The sequence below is a fragment of the Oncorhynchus clarkii genome, chromosome 10, assembly GCF_045791955.1.
Source record: "Oncorhynchus clarkii lewisi isolate Uvic-CL-2024 chromosome 10, UVic_Ocla_1.0, whole genome shotgun sequence".
Lineage (NCBI taxonomy): Eukaryota > Metazoa > Chordata > Actinopteri > Salmoniformes > Salmonidae > Oncorhynchus > Oncorhynchus clarkii.
The window spans coordinates 15,541,026-15,556,298 of record NC_092156.1 but is presented as its reverse complement, the minus strand read 5'-3'; the positions used below and the strand labels follow the sequence as shown (position 1 = coordinate 15,556,298).

The window sequence follows — 15,273 nt, the reverse complement described above, 5'->3', positions numbered from 1 at the left end:
GGCAGCAGTATTATCATAAGGAGACTTATACTTGGAAAACTGAGGAGGAATAGAGGGAAAAAGAGAGGGAGAGAGGTCTAAGAGAGAGAGGGAAGAAGAGGGTGAGCTTGAGTCGGATAAAAATGGTGGGAAAAAGGGAGATGGTTTGTTGAAGAAGAATGGTAGAAAGTGTAAGCATATGGAGCTGAAGACAGGAGGAGAAAAGGAAGTGAATGAGGGTGAAGTATCGGAGGTGGTAGGTGCTGTGAAGTTATCGGAAACCGAGGTACCAACCGAGGATCAGGAAAAAGAAGAGTCTGTGACAGTAGGAGTGAAGTTTATTGTTAAAAGTGGACTCTTGCCTTTTGGCTGATCCATTTGCGGTTTCATGGTGGGTGAAAAAAGAGTTGGGTCATGTGGAATCGATGAGGGTAACCAGAAGTGGTCTAATGATAATTGTTAGTGTTTCTGTTGGGCAGAGGGAGAATGCGCTCGTAGTAAAACGAATGGGGGCAAGAAAAGTGACTTGTTTTGTTCTCAAGATAAGGGCACCAATGAAAGGGGTAATAACTTGGGTAGCAGTAAATATAAAAGTTGATCAGCTGAGGGGAAAGATTCCCGGTGTATGTAATGCTCATCGTTTGATGTGACGCAGACAGGGTGGCAAGAGTGGGGAAACAGAAGAGTCATTGTCTGTTCTTTTGAGTTTTGAAGTTGAGTCTTTGCCCGACAAAGTGAAGTTAGGATATATGTTATCCTATACAAGTGTATGTCCCGAATACATTACGATGTTACAGGTGTCAAGCTTATGGGCATGTGGCAGCAGTGTGTAAGAGGGAGGGTCCAATGTGTGAGAAACGCACAGAAGGGCATGAGACAAAGGAATGTGTAGTATTGGGGAAAGTAGTGGAATGTAGAGGTCGACCGTTTATGATTTTTCACCGCCGATACCGATTATTGGAGGACCAAAAAAAGCCGATACCGATTAATCGGACGATTTTTATATATATATATATATGTAATAATGACAATTACAACAATACTGAATGAACATTTTTATTTTAACTTAATAAATACATAAATAAAATCAATTTGGTCAAAAAAATAATAATGAAACAATTTGGTTTAATAATGCAAAAACAGTGTGGAGAAGAAAGTAAAAGTGCAATATATGCCATGTAAAAAAGCTAACGTTTAAGTTCCTTGCTCAGAACATGAGAACATATGAAAGCTGGTGGTTCCTTTTAACATTGTCTTCAATATTCCCAGTTAAGAAGTTTTAGGCTGTAGTTATTATAGGAATTTGTAAGACTATTTATCTCTATACCATTTGTATTTCATATACCTTTGACTATTGGATGTTCTTATAGCCACTGTAGTATTGCCAGCCTAATCTCAGGAGTTGATAGGCTTGAAGTCATAAACAGCGCTGTGCTTCAAGCATTACGAAGAGCTGCTGGCAAACGCAGGAAAGTGCTGTTTGAATGAATGCTAACGAGCCTGCTGCTGCCTACCACCACTCAGTCAGACTGCTCTATTAAATATCAAATCAGAACTAATTCTAATATAATAAACACACAGAAATATGAGCCGTAGGTCATTGATATGGTCAAATGCGGAAACTATCATTTCAAAAACAAAACGCTTATTCTTTCAGTGAAATACAGAACCCTTCCGTATTTTATCAAACGGGTGGCATCCATAAGTCTAAATATTGCTGTTACATTTCACAACCTTGTATGTTATGTCATAATTATTTAAAATTCTGGCAAATTAATTTGCAACGAGCCAGACGGCCCAAACTGTTGCATATACCCTGACTCTGCATGCAATGAACGCAAGAGAAGTGACATAATTTCCCTAGTTAATATTGCCTGCTAACATGAATTTATTTTAACTAAATATGCTGGTTTTAAAAAAAAATACTTCTGTGTATTGATTTTAAGAAAAGCATTGATGTTTATGGTCAGGTACATTCATGCAACGATTGAGCTTTTGTTAAATCATCACCCGTTCAGCAAAGTAGGCTGTGATTCGATGATAAATTAACAGGCACCGCATTGATTATATGCAACGCAGGACAAGCTAGTTAAACTAGTAATATCATCAACCATATGTAGTTCACTAGTGATTATGTTAAGATTGATTGTTTTTTCATAAGATAAGTTTAATGCTAGCTAACAACTTACCTTGGCTCCTTGCTGCACTCGCGTAACAGGTGGTCAGCCTGCCACGCAGTTTCCTCATGGAATGCAATGTAATCGGGCCATAATTGGCGTACAAAAATGCCGATTACCGATTGTTATGAAAACTTGAAATCGGCCATGCCAATTAATCGATCAACTTCTAGTGGTATGTGTTAATTGTAAGGGTGCCCATGGAGCTCGAGATCAGAAATGTCTCGTGCGAGAGAGGCAGATTGAGATTTACAGGGTTAGAGTAGAGCAGAAGCTGTCATATGTTGAGGCAGTGAAGAAAGTAGAGGAAGATGGGTTAAGGGGGAGGAGTGGTGAGAGTAGTAGAGACATACCAGTACAGAGGGATAGGCCAAAAAGTGATATAAGTTTCAGTAAGATTGGATTTTTAGCATTTATATTAATGGTTATCAACTGTACTGCAGGGCTGGATCAGAAGTCTCAGAATATTGAGATTGTGGTGGCAGCTGCAGAGAGGTATTTGGGTGTGTTAAGTGGTGATGTCCCACCCTTTCAGGATGATGGCATGAGGTAGGAATAAATACATTTAATTAGAGGAGTAGGGTGGTGTTCATTTTATTTCATAGAATTTTGAAATTAGTGAGTGTAGTGTTAGATGGTAGCGTATTTACTTAGTACATTTCTTTTTTCAAGCAAAGTATTAGGGAGTTGTACTCAAGTCTAGTAGGTGGCAGTAATGCAACAAATTAGATGCCAACCGCCGTTAAAACTCATAGAAGAAGAAGATAGTAATTAAAAGTTCTGTGCCAAACGAACTGGTTCGAACAACACCTGTTGATATACAGGTAACTGACTAAATTAAGGAAACACCAAGTGTCTTAATAGGGCGTTGGGCCACCACGAGCAAGAACAGCTTCAATACACCTTGGCATTGATTCTATAAGTGTCTGGAACTCTATTGGAAGGATTCAACACCATTCCTCCACGAACAATTCCATAATTTGGTCGTTTGCTCATGGTGGTGGAAAATGCTGTCTCAGGTGCCACTCCAGAATCTCCCTTAATTGTTCAACTGAGTTGAGATCTGAGATGGCCATGGCATATGGTTTATATCATTTTCATGCTCATCAAACCATTCAGTGACCACTAATGCCCTGGGATTGGGTGAATCCTATGGCAGCAAAGCCATGGTAGCCAAAATAATGGCCTTCCCAGCATTTTATACATGACCCTAAGCATGATGGGATGTTAATTTCTTAATTAACTCAGGAACCACACCTGTTTGGAAGCACCTGCTTTCAATATACTTTGTATCCCTCATTTCCTCAAATGTTTCCACTATTTTGGCATTTACCTGTTAAACCAACTGTCGTGAAAGTGCGCCCACTTAATTAGGCGTGTCGCAGTCTATCTGTATGACCTTATAGCCTACCTGTGGACGGGGGTGTTTGGTACGAGCAACTTGGATCTTTCCTCTTCATTTTCCCCCGCTTTTTTGTACAGGCGGACTGTGTGTCTCTACTCCGTTTTTTTTTTTGTGATAACAGCTCGGGGAACTGGCAGATAGTCCTACCGCGAGCAAGAGATGGGGAACACGGTAACGAGGGATGACTTCGAGTGGGTATATACGGAGCAACCGCACTGTAGTCGGAGGAAGCAGATATTAGGTAAGCAGCCCATTCTCTGTCTGTTTCAATCGCCTACTGCTCAAAAATACATTGGCCAAAGGAATGTCATTTTGTTGTCTTGTCGAATGGCATAAATGCTTGTTTACTCCTGTAAAGTCCAACAGATGCTTCCTTAGGCTTAGCCATATAGTCTAACTAGGCTATATACATTTCACAATATGGATAAGACTTTACATAGTCTCTAACTTTTTTTTAAATTAATCACTTTTTCTTTAACCATTGGTTATGCATGTTTTCACTGATTTACTCTTAATTCAATTAAGCCTAATCATATTGTACCACCAGAAAGATGCCGTTCCCATGCAATGATGAGTGATCACCATCATTCACATCCTACATCAATAACCTATACTTTATCAGTCAAGTAGTCATCAGGTATTTTGATTTCTTGGGACATGACATCCTACTATTTGTGTATTCCTCCTGTTATCTATAGCCTAGTAAATATTATCTTAGAGGCACAGGATATAGTCAAGACCGAAACTGGTGTAACCACCTGTTTGACAGGTAAGACAAGTTTTCCTTGCTAAGTAGTTGGAAACTTGGGTTCAAGGTGAGGAAAGGCAGATACTACTTTTGAATGGGAGCTTCTTTATTTGAATTATTGTGGCCATCTTGCTCTGAGGCGCTACAGACAAATATTCATACTATTAGTTAGCTTTAAGTTTATTTCCTAAATTGCAGTCCCATAATTTTGATTTGAGTGTAGCCCAATGGACAAGTCATTGTATGATTCTGTTGGCCAGTGTTAAACCTCCAATGAAATGTATTTGTATTTATGAAGCCCTTTTTACATCAGCAGTTGTCACAAAGTGCTTATACAGAAACCCAGCCTAAAACCCCAAACAGCAAGCGATGTAGAAGCACAGTGGCAAGGAAAAACTCAATAGAAAGTCAGAAACCTAGGTAGGAACCAGGCTCTGAGGGGTGGCCAGTCCTCTTCAGGCTGTGCCGGGTGGAGATTCTGAGAGTACATGGCCATTTAAGGCCAGATTGTTCTTCAAGATGTTGAAAGGTTCATCGATGACCAGCAGGGTCAAATAATAATCAGTGGTTGTAGCGAGTGCAACAGGTCAGCATCTCGGGAGTAAATGTCAGTTTGCTTTTCATAGACATGCATTCAGAGGTCGAGACAGTAGGGAGAGTTGAAAACAGCAGGTCCGGGACAAGGTAGCACGTCCAGTGAACAGGTCAGGGTTTCATTGCTGCAGACAGAACAGTTGACACTGGAGCAGCAGCACAACCAGGTGGACTGGGGACAGCCAGGAGTCAAAGGGCTGTTCAATATCCAAATAACATTTTATTTGTCACACACACTGTTAGCAGATGTTAATGCGAGTGTTGCGAAATGCTTGTGCTTCTTGTTCCGACAGTGCAGTAATATCCAACAATTCCCTAATACACACATCTAAAGGGGTGAATGAGAATATGTATATCTAAGTATTAGAGGTCGACCTATTAATCTGTATGGCCGATTTAATTGGGGCCGATTTCAAGTTTTCATAACCGGTAATCAACATTTTTTTGGGGCGCTGATTACGTTGCACTCCACGGGGACACTGGGTGGCAGGCTGACCACCTATTACATGAGTGCAGCAAGGAGCCAAGGTAAGTTGCTAGCTAGCGTTAAACTTATCTTATTAAAAAAAACAATCAATCTTAACATAATCACTAGTTAACTACACATGGTTGATGATATTACTAGTTTAACTAGCTTGTCCTGCGTTGCAAATAATCAATGCATTGCCTGTTAATTTATCATCGAATCACAGCCTACTTTGCCGAAAGGGTGTTTTTTATTTTTTATATATATATATATAAATAAAACAAGCGCATTCGCTAAAAAAGCACTGTTGCACCAATGTACTTGACCATAAACATCAATGCCTTTCTTAAAATCAATACACAAGTGTAATGTTAGCAGGCAATATTAACTAAGGAAGTTGTCACTTCTCTTGCGTTCTGGGTATACAGCAGTTTGGGCCGCCTGGCTCGTTGCAAACTGTGAAGACCATTTCTTCCTAACAAAGACCACAATGAATTTTACATAAATATGACACAACATTGAATGTTGTGCAATGTAACTGCAATATTTATACTTCTGGATGCCACCCGTTTGATAAAGTATGGAATGGTTCTGTATTTCACTGAAAGAATAAGTGGTTTGTTTTTGAAATGACAGTTTCCGCATTTGACCATATCAATGACCTACGGCTCATATTTCTGTGTGTTTATTATATTAGAATTAGTTCTGATTTGATATTTAATAGAGCAGTCTGACTGAGTGGTGGTAGGCAGCAGCAGGCTCGTTAGCATTCATTCAAACAGCACTTTCCTGCATTTGCCAGCAGCTCTTCGCAATGCTTGAAGCACAGCGCTGTTTATGACTTCAAGCCTATCAACTCCTGAGATTAGGCTGGCAATACTACAGTGGCTATAAGAACATCCAATAGTCAAAGGTATATGAAATACAAATGGTATAGAGAGAAATAGTCCTAATAACAACAACCTAAAACTTCTTAACTGGGAATATTGAAGACAATGTTAAAAGGAACCACCAGCTTTCATATGTTCTCATGTTCTGAGCAAGGAACTTAAACGTTAGCTTTTTTACATGGCATATATTGCACTTTTACTTCTCCACACTGTTTTTTGCATTATTAAAACCAAATTGAACATGTTTATTTATTTGAGACTAAATATATTTTTATTTGTATTATATTTAGTTAAAATAAGTGTTCATTCAGTATTGCTGTAATTGTCATTATTACAAACATATTAAAAAAATTGTCAGATTAATCGGTATCTGCTTTTTTTTGGTCCTCCAATAATCGGTATCGGTGTTGAAAAATCATAATCGGTCGACCTCTAAGTATATGGATGAGCGATGGCCGAGCAGCATAGGCAATGTGCAATAGATGGAATAAAATACAGTATATGCATGAGTAATGTAATATGTGGCATTGTATAAAGTGACTAGTGATCTATTAAAGTGGCCAGTGATTGGGTCTCAATGTAGGTAGCAGCCTCTGAATTAGTGATTGCTGTTTAGTAGTCTGACCTTGAGGTTGAAAAACAGCTTCTGTCTCTCGGTCCCAGCTTTGCTGCACCTGTACTGACCTCGCCTTCTGGATGGTAGCCGGGGGAACAGGCAGTGGCTCAGGTGGTTGATGTCCTTGATCTTTTTGGCCTTCCTGTAACATTGGGTGCTGTAAGTGTCATGGAGGGCAGGTAGTTTGCCCCCAGTGATGCGTTGTGCAGACTGCACCACCCTCTGGAGAGCCTTGCGGTTGAGTGCGGTGCAGTTGCCGTACCATGCTGTGATACAGCCTGACAGGATGCTCTCGATTGTCCATCTGTAAAAGTTTGTCAGGATTTTAGGTGACACGCCAAATTTCTTCAGCCTCCTGAGGTTGAAGAGGCGCTGTTGCGCCTTCACCACACTCTCTGAGTGGACCATTTTCAGTTTGCCTGTGACAAGTTCCTTGGCATACACAACTTTCCACGTTATCCACTGCTGTCCCTTCAATGTTGGTCCTGGAGGGGCAAAGCACATCTGGTTTTCCTTCTTTTCTTATAAGGGACTAATTTCTGGTCATACAAACCAGGTGAGTGCAATTAACTGACTGGTAGAAACAAACCAGAAGTGCTTTTGCCTTCCTGGACAGGAATTGAACCGCTCTGTTTAGATGTCATAACACTCTAAGGAATCAATAACTATTTACATCTGAAATCAGCTGCATTATAATATTAAGTCTGTCACGAGAGACCAGTGTAAAAGTAATACTGTGCCTCAATTTATTTTTATTTTTTTCCCTCCCTCTCCACAGCCAAGCACCCAGAGATCAAGTCTTTGATGGGCCCTGACCCCCAGCTTAAGTGGGTGGTGACAGCCATGGTCCTAACCCAGGTGCTCTGCTGCTTCCTGGTACGTGACCTCAGCTGGAAGTGGCTAATCTTCTGGGCCTACATGTTCGGCGGTTGCATCAACCACTCCCTCACGCTCGCCATCCACGACATCTCGCACAATGTGGCCTTTGGGAATAAGGACGCTATGTGCAACCGCCTCTTTGGCATCTTCGCCAACCTACCAATTGGCGTGCCCTACTCCATCAGCTTCAAGAAGTACCATGTGGACCACCACCGTTACCTGGGTGGCCATGGACTCGACGTGGACGTCCCGACCCACCTGGAGGCTCATCTCTTCAGCTCCCCCGCACGCAAGATCCTGTGGCTCTTCCTGCAGCCGCTATTCTACGCGCTTCGTCCCCTGGTGGTCAACCCTAAACCTGTAGGCAGGCTCGAGCTGTTGAATTTAATGGTGCAGCTAGCATTCAATGCTTTCATAGTGTACCTCTGGGGGCTTAAGCCTCTGGTCTACCTGATAGCAGGTTCGCTGTTGTGTATGGGACTGCACCCGATCTCGGGGCATTTTATCGCCGAACACTATATGTACCTGAGCGGGATCGAGACGTACTCGTACTACGGGCCGCTGAACTATATCACCTTTAATGTGGGCTACCACATGGAGCACCATGACTTTCCCAGCATCCCCGGCAGCCGGCTCCCTCAGGTAACTCACTTTTCATGAAGGATAAACTGATTGTTTAGGATGAAGGTGATTTGTAAGATATTAACTAGACTTGGTTCAAATACTTAAAATCTTTCGTTACTTTGAGTGTTTGCTTGAGTCTGCCCGGAGTGCCAGATGGGCAGGGTTTGACTTTTTTTTTTCTATTTGTTTAATATGCCAGACCACATCAAATGGGCACAGATAAAGTATTTGAATTGATTTCAAAGTAACCCTGGATTGGATGTGAATTGTGATATAGGATGTGAACTTGTGTAGGATATCAATGGTGAAATGTAGCCACAGTTGTTTTCTGTTGACTAATGTGCCCTCAGTATCATTCCGTTTAGGGTAAACCCCTGGCCCTAATGATCGCTGAATCACACCAGTCACATGGCATTCAACTCTAAACCTTGCTGGCATTCCACTGACAATTGTGAAAGATTCAAGGCCCATATTCATAGTGTCTCAGACACGGAGTAAGTCACCTGTCCATATCTTATTTATATGATCTAAAAAGCTAAACTGATCCCAGATCAGCATTGACAAAGGGCAATGCTGACGGACTGACATCAAAGGGACGATGGATACCGAAAAAGTTACTGCAGTGGTGTGGTGAAACAGAACACAGATGGCTTCATCTTGACTGCTGTTATGGGTGGAAGCACAACGCTGAGCAATTAGCTGTGTGTGTGGCTAACACTATGAATAGGAGCTAAGGTCTGTATTGTTTGTGTACAGCAGTCATTAGGGAGGACTGGTGACACACAAAACAACAGTTAATGAGAACCTCGGTCTTTGTAGAGATAGTAAAAGTTGTTAGCTTCCAGTATCACAGGATCATAAGGTATAAGGAGCAATAAAGCAGTTATGGTTGTGATTAATGTCTTTTCAAATAAACTATCTCACCTAGCATAGTGGCAGAAAGTAGTGGTACTGAGGGTGCTGCAGCACCCACTGAAAACAGAGTAAATAAGAAATGTTTTTAAATGTTTCTTTGGGAGGCCTTTATTACTCCTGTATGCGTGGACAAAAATAGTCCTCAGCAGTGTAGGGAGAATATCATCAAGTTACTTATTTGTATACTTACCTTGAAAGCAGTCTATGGACAAGGAGAGACTGCAATCCACGCTTAAGGCTTGTTTACCTAGCCACTGCCAGCAGCTGTGCTAATAACAGTAAAATAAACATTTTGAACCAAGTCATTGAGCTTCACTATCTTTCAGACTGACTATCTTTCACATTGCTTTGACTTTTGTGGTTATAAAATGCAATGGGAACAAATAAGTTCACCCAAAGTACAAAGTAACTATCTCTTCAAGCAAAATAAAATGTTATAAAACTTCAGTTATGGAACAAATCCCATGATGCCTCACAACGAGCCTCTAGATATGAGTTTCAGTCATAAACTGTGGAGGAATGCTGCAGGCCCACCCCTATGTTTTCTCGCCTGGCCATAGTGGTGTTCCTATTCTGTCAATACAGTATCTAAAGCCTTGTTCAAACTGCAGAACGTAATGCTCTTTTTCAGATACGTTTTGGAATACTGACTGTCCAAACAAAGTTACAAGTGACAAAATGGGATTTTTGTGTTCAGACAGCAGTCATTTTCTGACATGGCTACTTCAGTCATGGTAGTGATGGGATGTGTGCACAGTGGTGTAGGTTGATTGGTGCTTGTGCTTCATATCACCCACAAGTTAAGGTGAACAATGCCAGCCATTGACGTTGCTCTGAATGTTCAAAATCATATCGTAAGAACACTTTTAAAGCTTCAAAGGATAAGATGATCCAACTTTCAAAAGAGGTCCTTATTGGCTAGCCAAGGCAGTCAACAAGCTAGCTCTTTAGCGTTGTAGCACATTCACAAATTTGTTTTGTAAACCATTAACAAGCTAGATGGTTTGAAATTGATCAGATTCCATTTGATTTCTGGCTGTTCAGACTGCAGGAAAATGAACAATCGGCTAGGCAATTATTTTATTTGAGTCACTTCAAACTGCCAATGTGAACATGGTTTAATAACTTGTAGGCCTACTTGTCAGACGGTCCTTTGTCTTGTCTTATGACAGTTAGACAAGACAAAGGCAGAGGCAGACAGAAATGCTAGAATGACAGGGTGACATAAGCCTCCTTATGGAAGAGCTGATCTGGTTGGTCTAGTTCTATCTTGACTTGATGACGTAGTTTGACAGCTTATACCATATTTTAGGATTGTTCACGTTAAAGTTCTGAATTTCATTCTTGTTAGGAGTGGACATTTTTAGTTTTCTGGTTACAGGCATGTAATTACATACATAAATTAAACAACTGACAGGACACAAGCGGTAATGTGTTTTGAACAATGTTCTCCTGTTATGTTTTACCCCATTTATTACTTTTGTTACTATGGGTACAGGGATATTTCACAACCTGTTTGACACGTTTTATGTTTCAGTCTCACTTTTCCTCAAACTATTGGCATCTTGAAATGACCTAGTCTCTCCCACTGGTCAAGCTAATCAAATTTAATTTGTATACTAGTTCTTTGTACAGATGGCCTTAAAAAAAACATGTATCCCACACTCTGAGTAAGCTTTGTTTAGGCCCTTCTACCTGGGGTCATGATATAAAGATATACTGAACAAAAATGTAACTGCATCATGCAACAATTTCAAAGATTTTACTGCGTTAGTTCATAGAAGGAAATCAGTCCATTGTAATGCATTAATTTAGGCCTAATCTATAGATTTCACATGACTGGGCAGGAGCGCAGCCACCTGTGTGCCCACCCACTTGGGAGCCAGGCCAAGCTAATCAGTGAGGTGTGGGTTTTTTTGTTGTTTTTTTTGCCTCAGTAGACAGACTAGCCATAGATAAGGGGCCAGTATTCATAGAGTAGGAGTGCTGATCTAGGATCAGCCCCTGTCCCGTCCATGTAATCTTATTTATTATCATCTAAAAGGCCAAACTGATCAGAACTTACTGAAATGCTTTGTGAATATTGGCTGTGTACTTGTCTGTACACTAATGGATCCGTTGATTATCATCCTCTGTGTGAGTTCTCATTGCTGTGCTATTTACTCTCATCCCTTCACATTGTAATTAAAATGAACTTTATCTCGCTCCCTCTTTTGTCCAGGTGAAACGGATGGCTCCAGAGTTCTATGATGATTTACCACAGCATGACTCATGGACACGGGTGCTCTGGGACTTTGTGTTTTGTGATTCGCTTGGACCTTACTCCAGAATTAAACGCACCTTCCCATTGGCTAAGCAAGACTAAGAGCCCATGCTCTTGATCTTCTGACCAATGATCTTCCACAAAAGTGGCTTGACAACCCAGCTGGCGGGGAGTGAAAGGCTTCTCAGTTCTTGTCCAGATCTTTTACTCTGCAGACAAGACTGGTGTGCTGGTGTCACATTCAACTCGCCAGCATGAGAAGACTCTTAACACTTTTGAATGTTATGTTACCTTAGAGATACTGTAAACTATGCAATCCAGATTTATTGTATATACTGGGTAGAATAAAAGGTACTCGGCTGATTGTGATGAATAATTGATCATAAACTTTATGGCTGTGATGGTAAATCTAAAAAGTTGCAGTTGTGCCCCCAGTAAAGTATCCTATTTGTACATTAATTTCCTGGGTCATGTTCTTTATGCACCAAATGGGATGAACTACCTGAACTTGTCCAATAACAAATATTATTTTTATTGTTCCCTAAATCCCATCTTGGATTAATGATTCACGCAGACTTCTCATTCCTAACTCACAATATTGAACTAACTTGTTATAGTATTTAGTAATTGTTATGGCTTACTGGCTTGATCTTCTAGAGTACAAATGTTACCATTTTTCCCTGATCTGTGTTGCAATAAGTAAATATGTGCCTAAGTTACAATCTGTTTCAGCTGGCTGCGCCTCAGAGAAATATGGTTGTTGACATACAATGATAAGCAAACACTAAAATCCTTTAGGCTCTTGTTTACATAATGCACTTCTCTCGTACCCTGCTTTAGAGTATTGCAGAAAGCAAATACTATTGAATAATGAGATTAAGATTGTGTAGAAAGGCCAAGCTATAGAGCACCATGAGATTGGCTCACACCAAAGTTCTAAAACCTAGAGGGGTGCAGCTATCGTTTCCATTTATTGCTTTTGTGATGACACAAGGTAGCACAATGGAGGGCTGTGGCCAGAAGTCAATTCTAATTATGTGGCTCTATACAGGGTAGGCTGTCATGGTAAATACAATTAAGACATATTTTTTTAACTGACTTGCCTAGTTTAAATAAAGCAACAAAAAAATTGTTTAATACTGTGTGTCCCAAATGGCACCCTATTACCTATATAGTGCACTACTTTTAACCATATCCTTATGGGTCTCGGTCAACAGTAGTGCACTTTATTAGGGACATGACCCAAGTGGAACTTCACCTCCAAGGTGACCCTCTCTGTTAACAGGGCTGTGTTCAGTGAGGTGAAATGTTAGAAACAATGTATAGAGTTAGTGATTCCCAATTCTACTGGACATACAAATATGTTGAACATGATACGTTTTAAACATTTTGAACGTTTCACCTCACTGAACACAGCCCTGGTAACGTCGCATAACATTCAGATAGAAAGCAGATAGGCAATCATTGTTCTATACAAGGTATTTCTGATGGGTCTGTAATGTTGCACCCTCCTGAACACAGCCCTGGTAACATACAGTATTATACAGTATCACATGCCATTCCATGTATTGAAATTAGGATTAAAATGACTTTATTATCCTGAGATTGGAACATTTATTTGGTATTTTATGCGGCACATCTTTAAAACACAATATCATAATGAAACGTCAAACATGCAGCAGCAATACACCATGCAAATAAATAAGAAGCAAGTCAATATAACATGGGATAGTTGTAACTGTACAGGTGGGAGGATGGGTGGCAAGGAGAGGAGGGACAGGCATGTGTGCCAGGGATACCATTTATTTTGAAGGACACATCAATAAGTCACCACTCCACAAAAACATACCTTTAATCAACATTGACCGTAGTTGACTATTGACCAGACACACCCTCTCCTTAATCTCTCTGCATTACCTAAAGTGGACACCAGGAGGTGGTGTTTTTAAAATAGCCACACCAATGCTGATGATTTTCAATGTTATTTTGGCCTACTGGCCAGGCACTGACTGGGTGGGGAATAACCCCAAACATATTGTCCATTCACCTTACTGTAAAATTGATGTGTTAGCGTTGATACTAGCCTGTTTCTGCTCTGTGGCAAGGTTACAACGAAGGAATTGACTAAGGCAGAAACCGAAAAGCACACTTGAATGTCATTAGCGAATCTTCACCCAGGAGTTTAAATCAACCCACATAGTACCCAGTGGGATACATCAAGAAGGGACTGAGTTTGTGTTCGGCAGGCACGTTGTTGGTGCCCTCGTGTGCCTGGCGACGGTAGTAGCGCCGCAGGGCGGGGCTGCCCGGGTGGCACTGGCGCACGTGGAGGAAGTACTCTTCGGGACGGTTGGACGTGTAGCCACAGTCCTCGCACACAAAGATCTTGGAGCGGCGCTGGCGGTAGGCGTACTGCTGGCGCACGCCATGGATCTTCCTCAGGTGGGATTCAAGGGAGCAGCGCTGTGTGAAGGCCTTGTCACATAGCTCACAACGGTACGGACGGATACCTGGTGGGAGGGGAGAAAGGGTGAGGAGAGAGTGTGGGGGGGGGGTCAAGACTGAGCAGTGTGTGTGTCTGTGTTTTCACACCTCACCTGTGTGTGTGCGCATGTGCCTCTTGAGGTCGAAGGTGTCGTTGAATCCCTTGCCACAGTAGCGGCAGGGGTGTCTCTTCACCATGCTGTGGCACTTGAGGTGACGCGTCAACATGCGTTGCAGGGGAAACACCTTGTGACACACCGAACACAGGAAGTCACCCGAGCTGGGGGGTACACGGGGGCGGGGCTGAGTGAGAGAAGGGACGCGGAGGTTAAGACACAGACACTGCTTCAATTTACTGTCAGCTCTTTCATAAGGGACTCTAGGACACATTCAGTCAAACATGGTTTTTCATGAGTTGTGAACCTCCTTTTACAGCATATCACTAAGTTTTCCAGGTTTCCTCTGAGTGATGAACACGACTTGGAAGGATGGCATTCCGAGACTATCTACCTATACATAACTGTGTTTCACAGCAACCAACAGACACCTCATAGACACCAATGTCTCATAGAAATGCAGTGGAAGTTTACCTTGGCTCGGGATGCCAGTGCCAGTGTAGCAGGGTGGTAGAAATGACGCTGGTGCTGGCCCATGGTCCGGGACAGGAGATTGGACCAATCTTGGCCCCTGTCTGGTCCAACCTCTGGTCCTTCCCCTGGTACTAGTCCTGATACTGAGGAGGGGGTAGCTGGCTCAGGCAGAACCACAGGTTTAGGGAAGTCAGGGCAGGTGACTGTTGTAGACTGCACCTCAGCATTCTCACACACTGAAAAGGTAAGAGACACACACTCAAAACACGCCTAGAAATTCATAAGAAATAACCAACATATGAGGCAACACCAGTATCAAACTGCCTGTGAGGCTATTCTATAATATTCTGTCCTCTGACAAAAACAAACCTGTAACTTCCCTACAAATGACAACAATACAACTCAAACTAAATGCAAATATGGATTGTCTGTATAAATTAATATATTATTATTATTAGGGTTTATTGAACAAAAATTATATGTTGTAATAAATACAGTAATGATCAAACAAAATAACAATGCTCCAACACACCGGAAGTCCTACAATTCAGACATCTGTGGCATTGTGTTGTGTGACAAAACGGCACATTTTAGAGTGGTCTTTTATTGTCCCAGAACAAGGTGACCTGTATAACGATCATGC

The 15,273-nt window shown here is 41.5% G+C and overlaps 2 protein-coding genes across 2 annotated transcripts; one reads left to right on the top strand and one right to left on the bottom strand.

Annotated features, from left to right (window-relative positions):
* The first annotated feature begins 3,664 nt into the window (after positions 1–3,664).
* Positions 3,665–12,651, top strand: LOC139419446 (sphingolipid delta(4)-desaturase/C4-monooxygenase DES2-like). The gene is made up of 3 exons (XM_071169395.1): positions 3,665–3,802; positions 7,654–8,396; positions 11,515–12,651. The coding sequence occupies exons 1-3, from the start codon at positions 3,721–3,723 to the stop codon at positions 11,656–11,658; spliced, it is 969 nt and encodes a 322-aa protein (XP_071025496.1). The 5' UTR covers positions 3,665–3,720; the 3' UTR covers positions 11,659–12,651.
* Positions 12,652–13,724: 1,073 nt separating this feature from the next.
* On the bottom strand, positions 13,725–14,763 carry LOC139419445 (putative transcription factor Ovo-like 1). The gene is made up of 2 exons (XM_071169394.1): positions 14,154–14,763; positions 13,725–14,066 (listed from the first exon to the last, which is right to left on the bottom strand). The coding sequence occupies exons 1-2, from the start codon at positions 14,428–14,430 to the stop codon at positions 13,744–13,746; spliced, it is 600 nt and encodes a 199-aa protein (XP_071025495.1). The 5' UTR covers positions 14,431–14,763; the 3' UTR covers positions 13,725–13,743.
* Between the last annotated feature and the right edge of the window lie 510 nt (positions 14,764–15,273).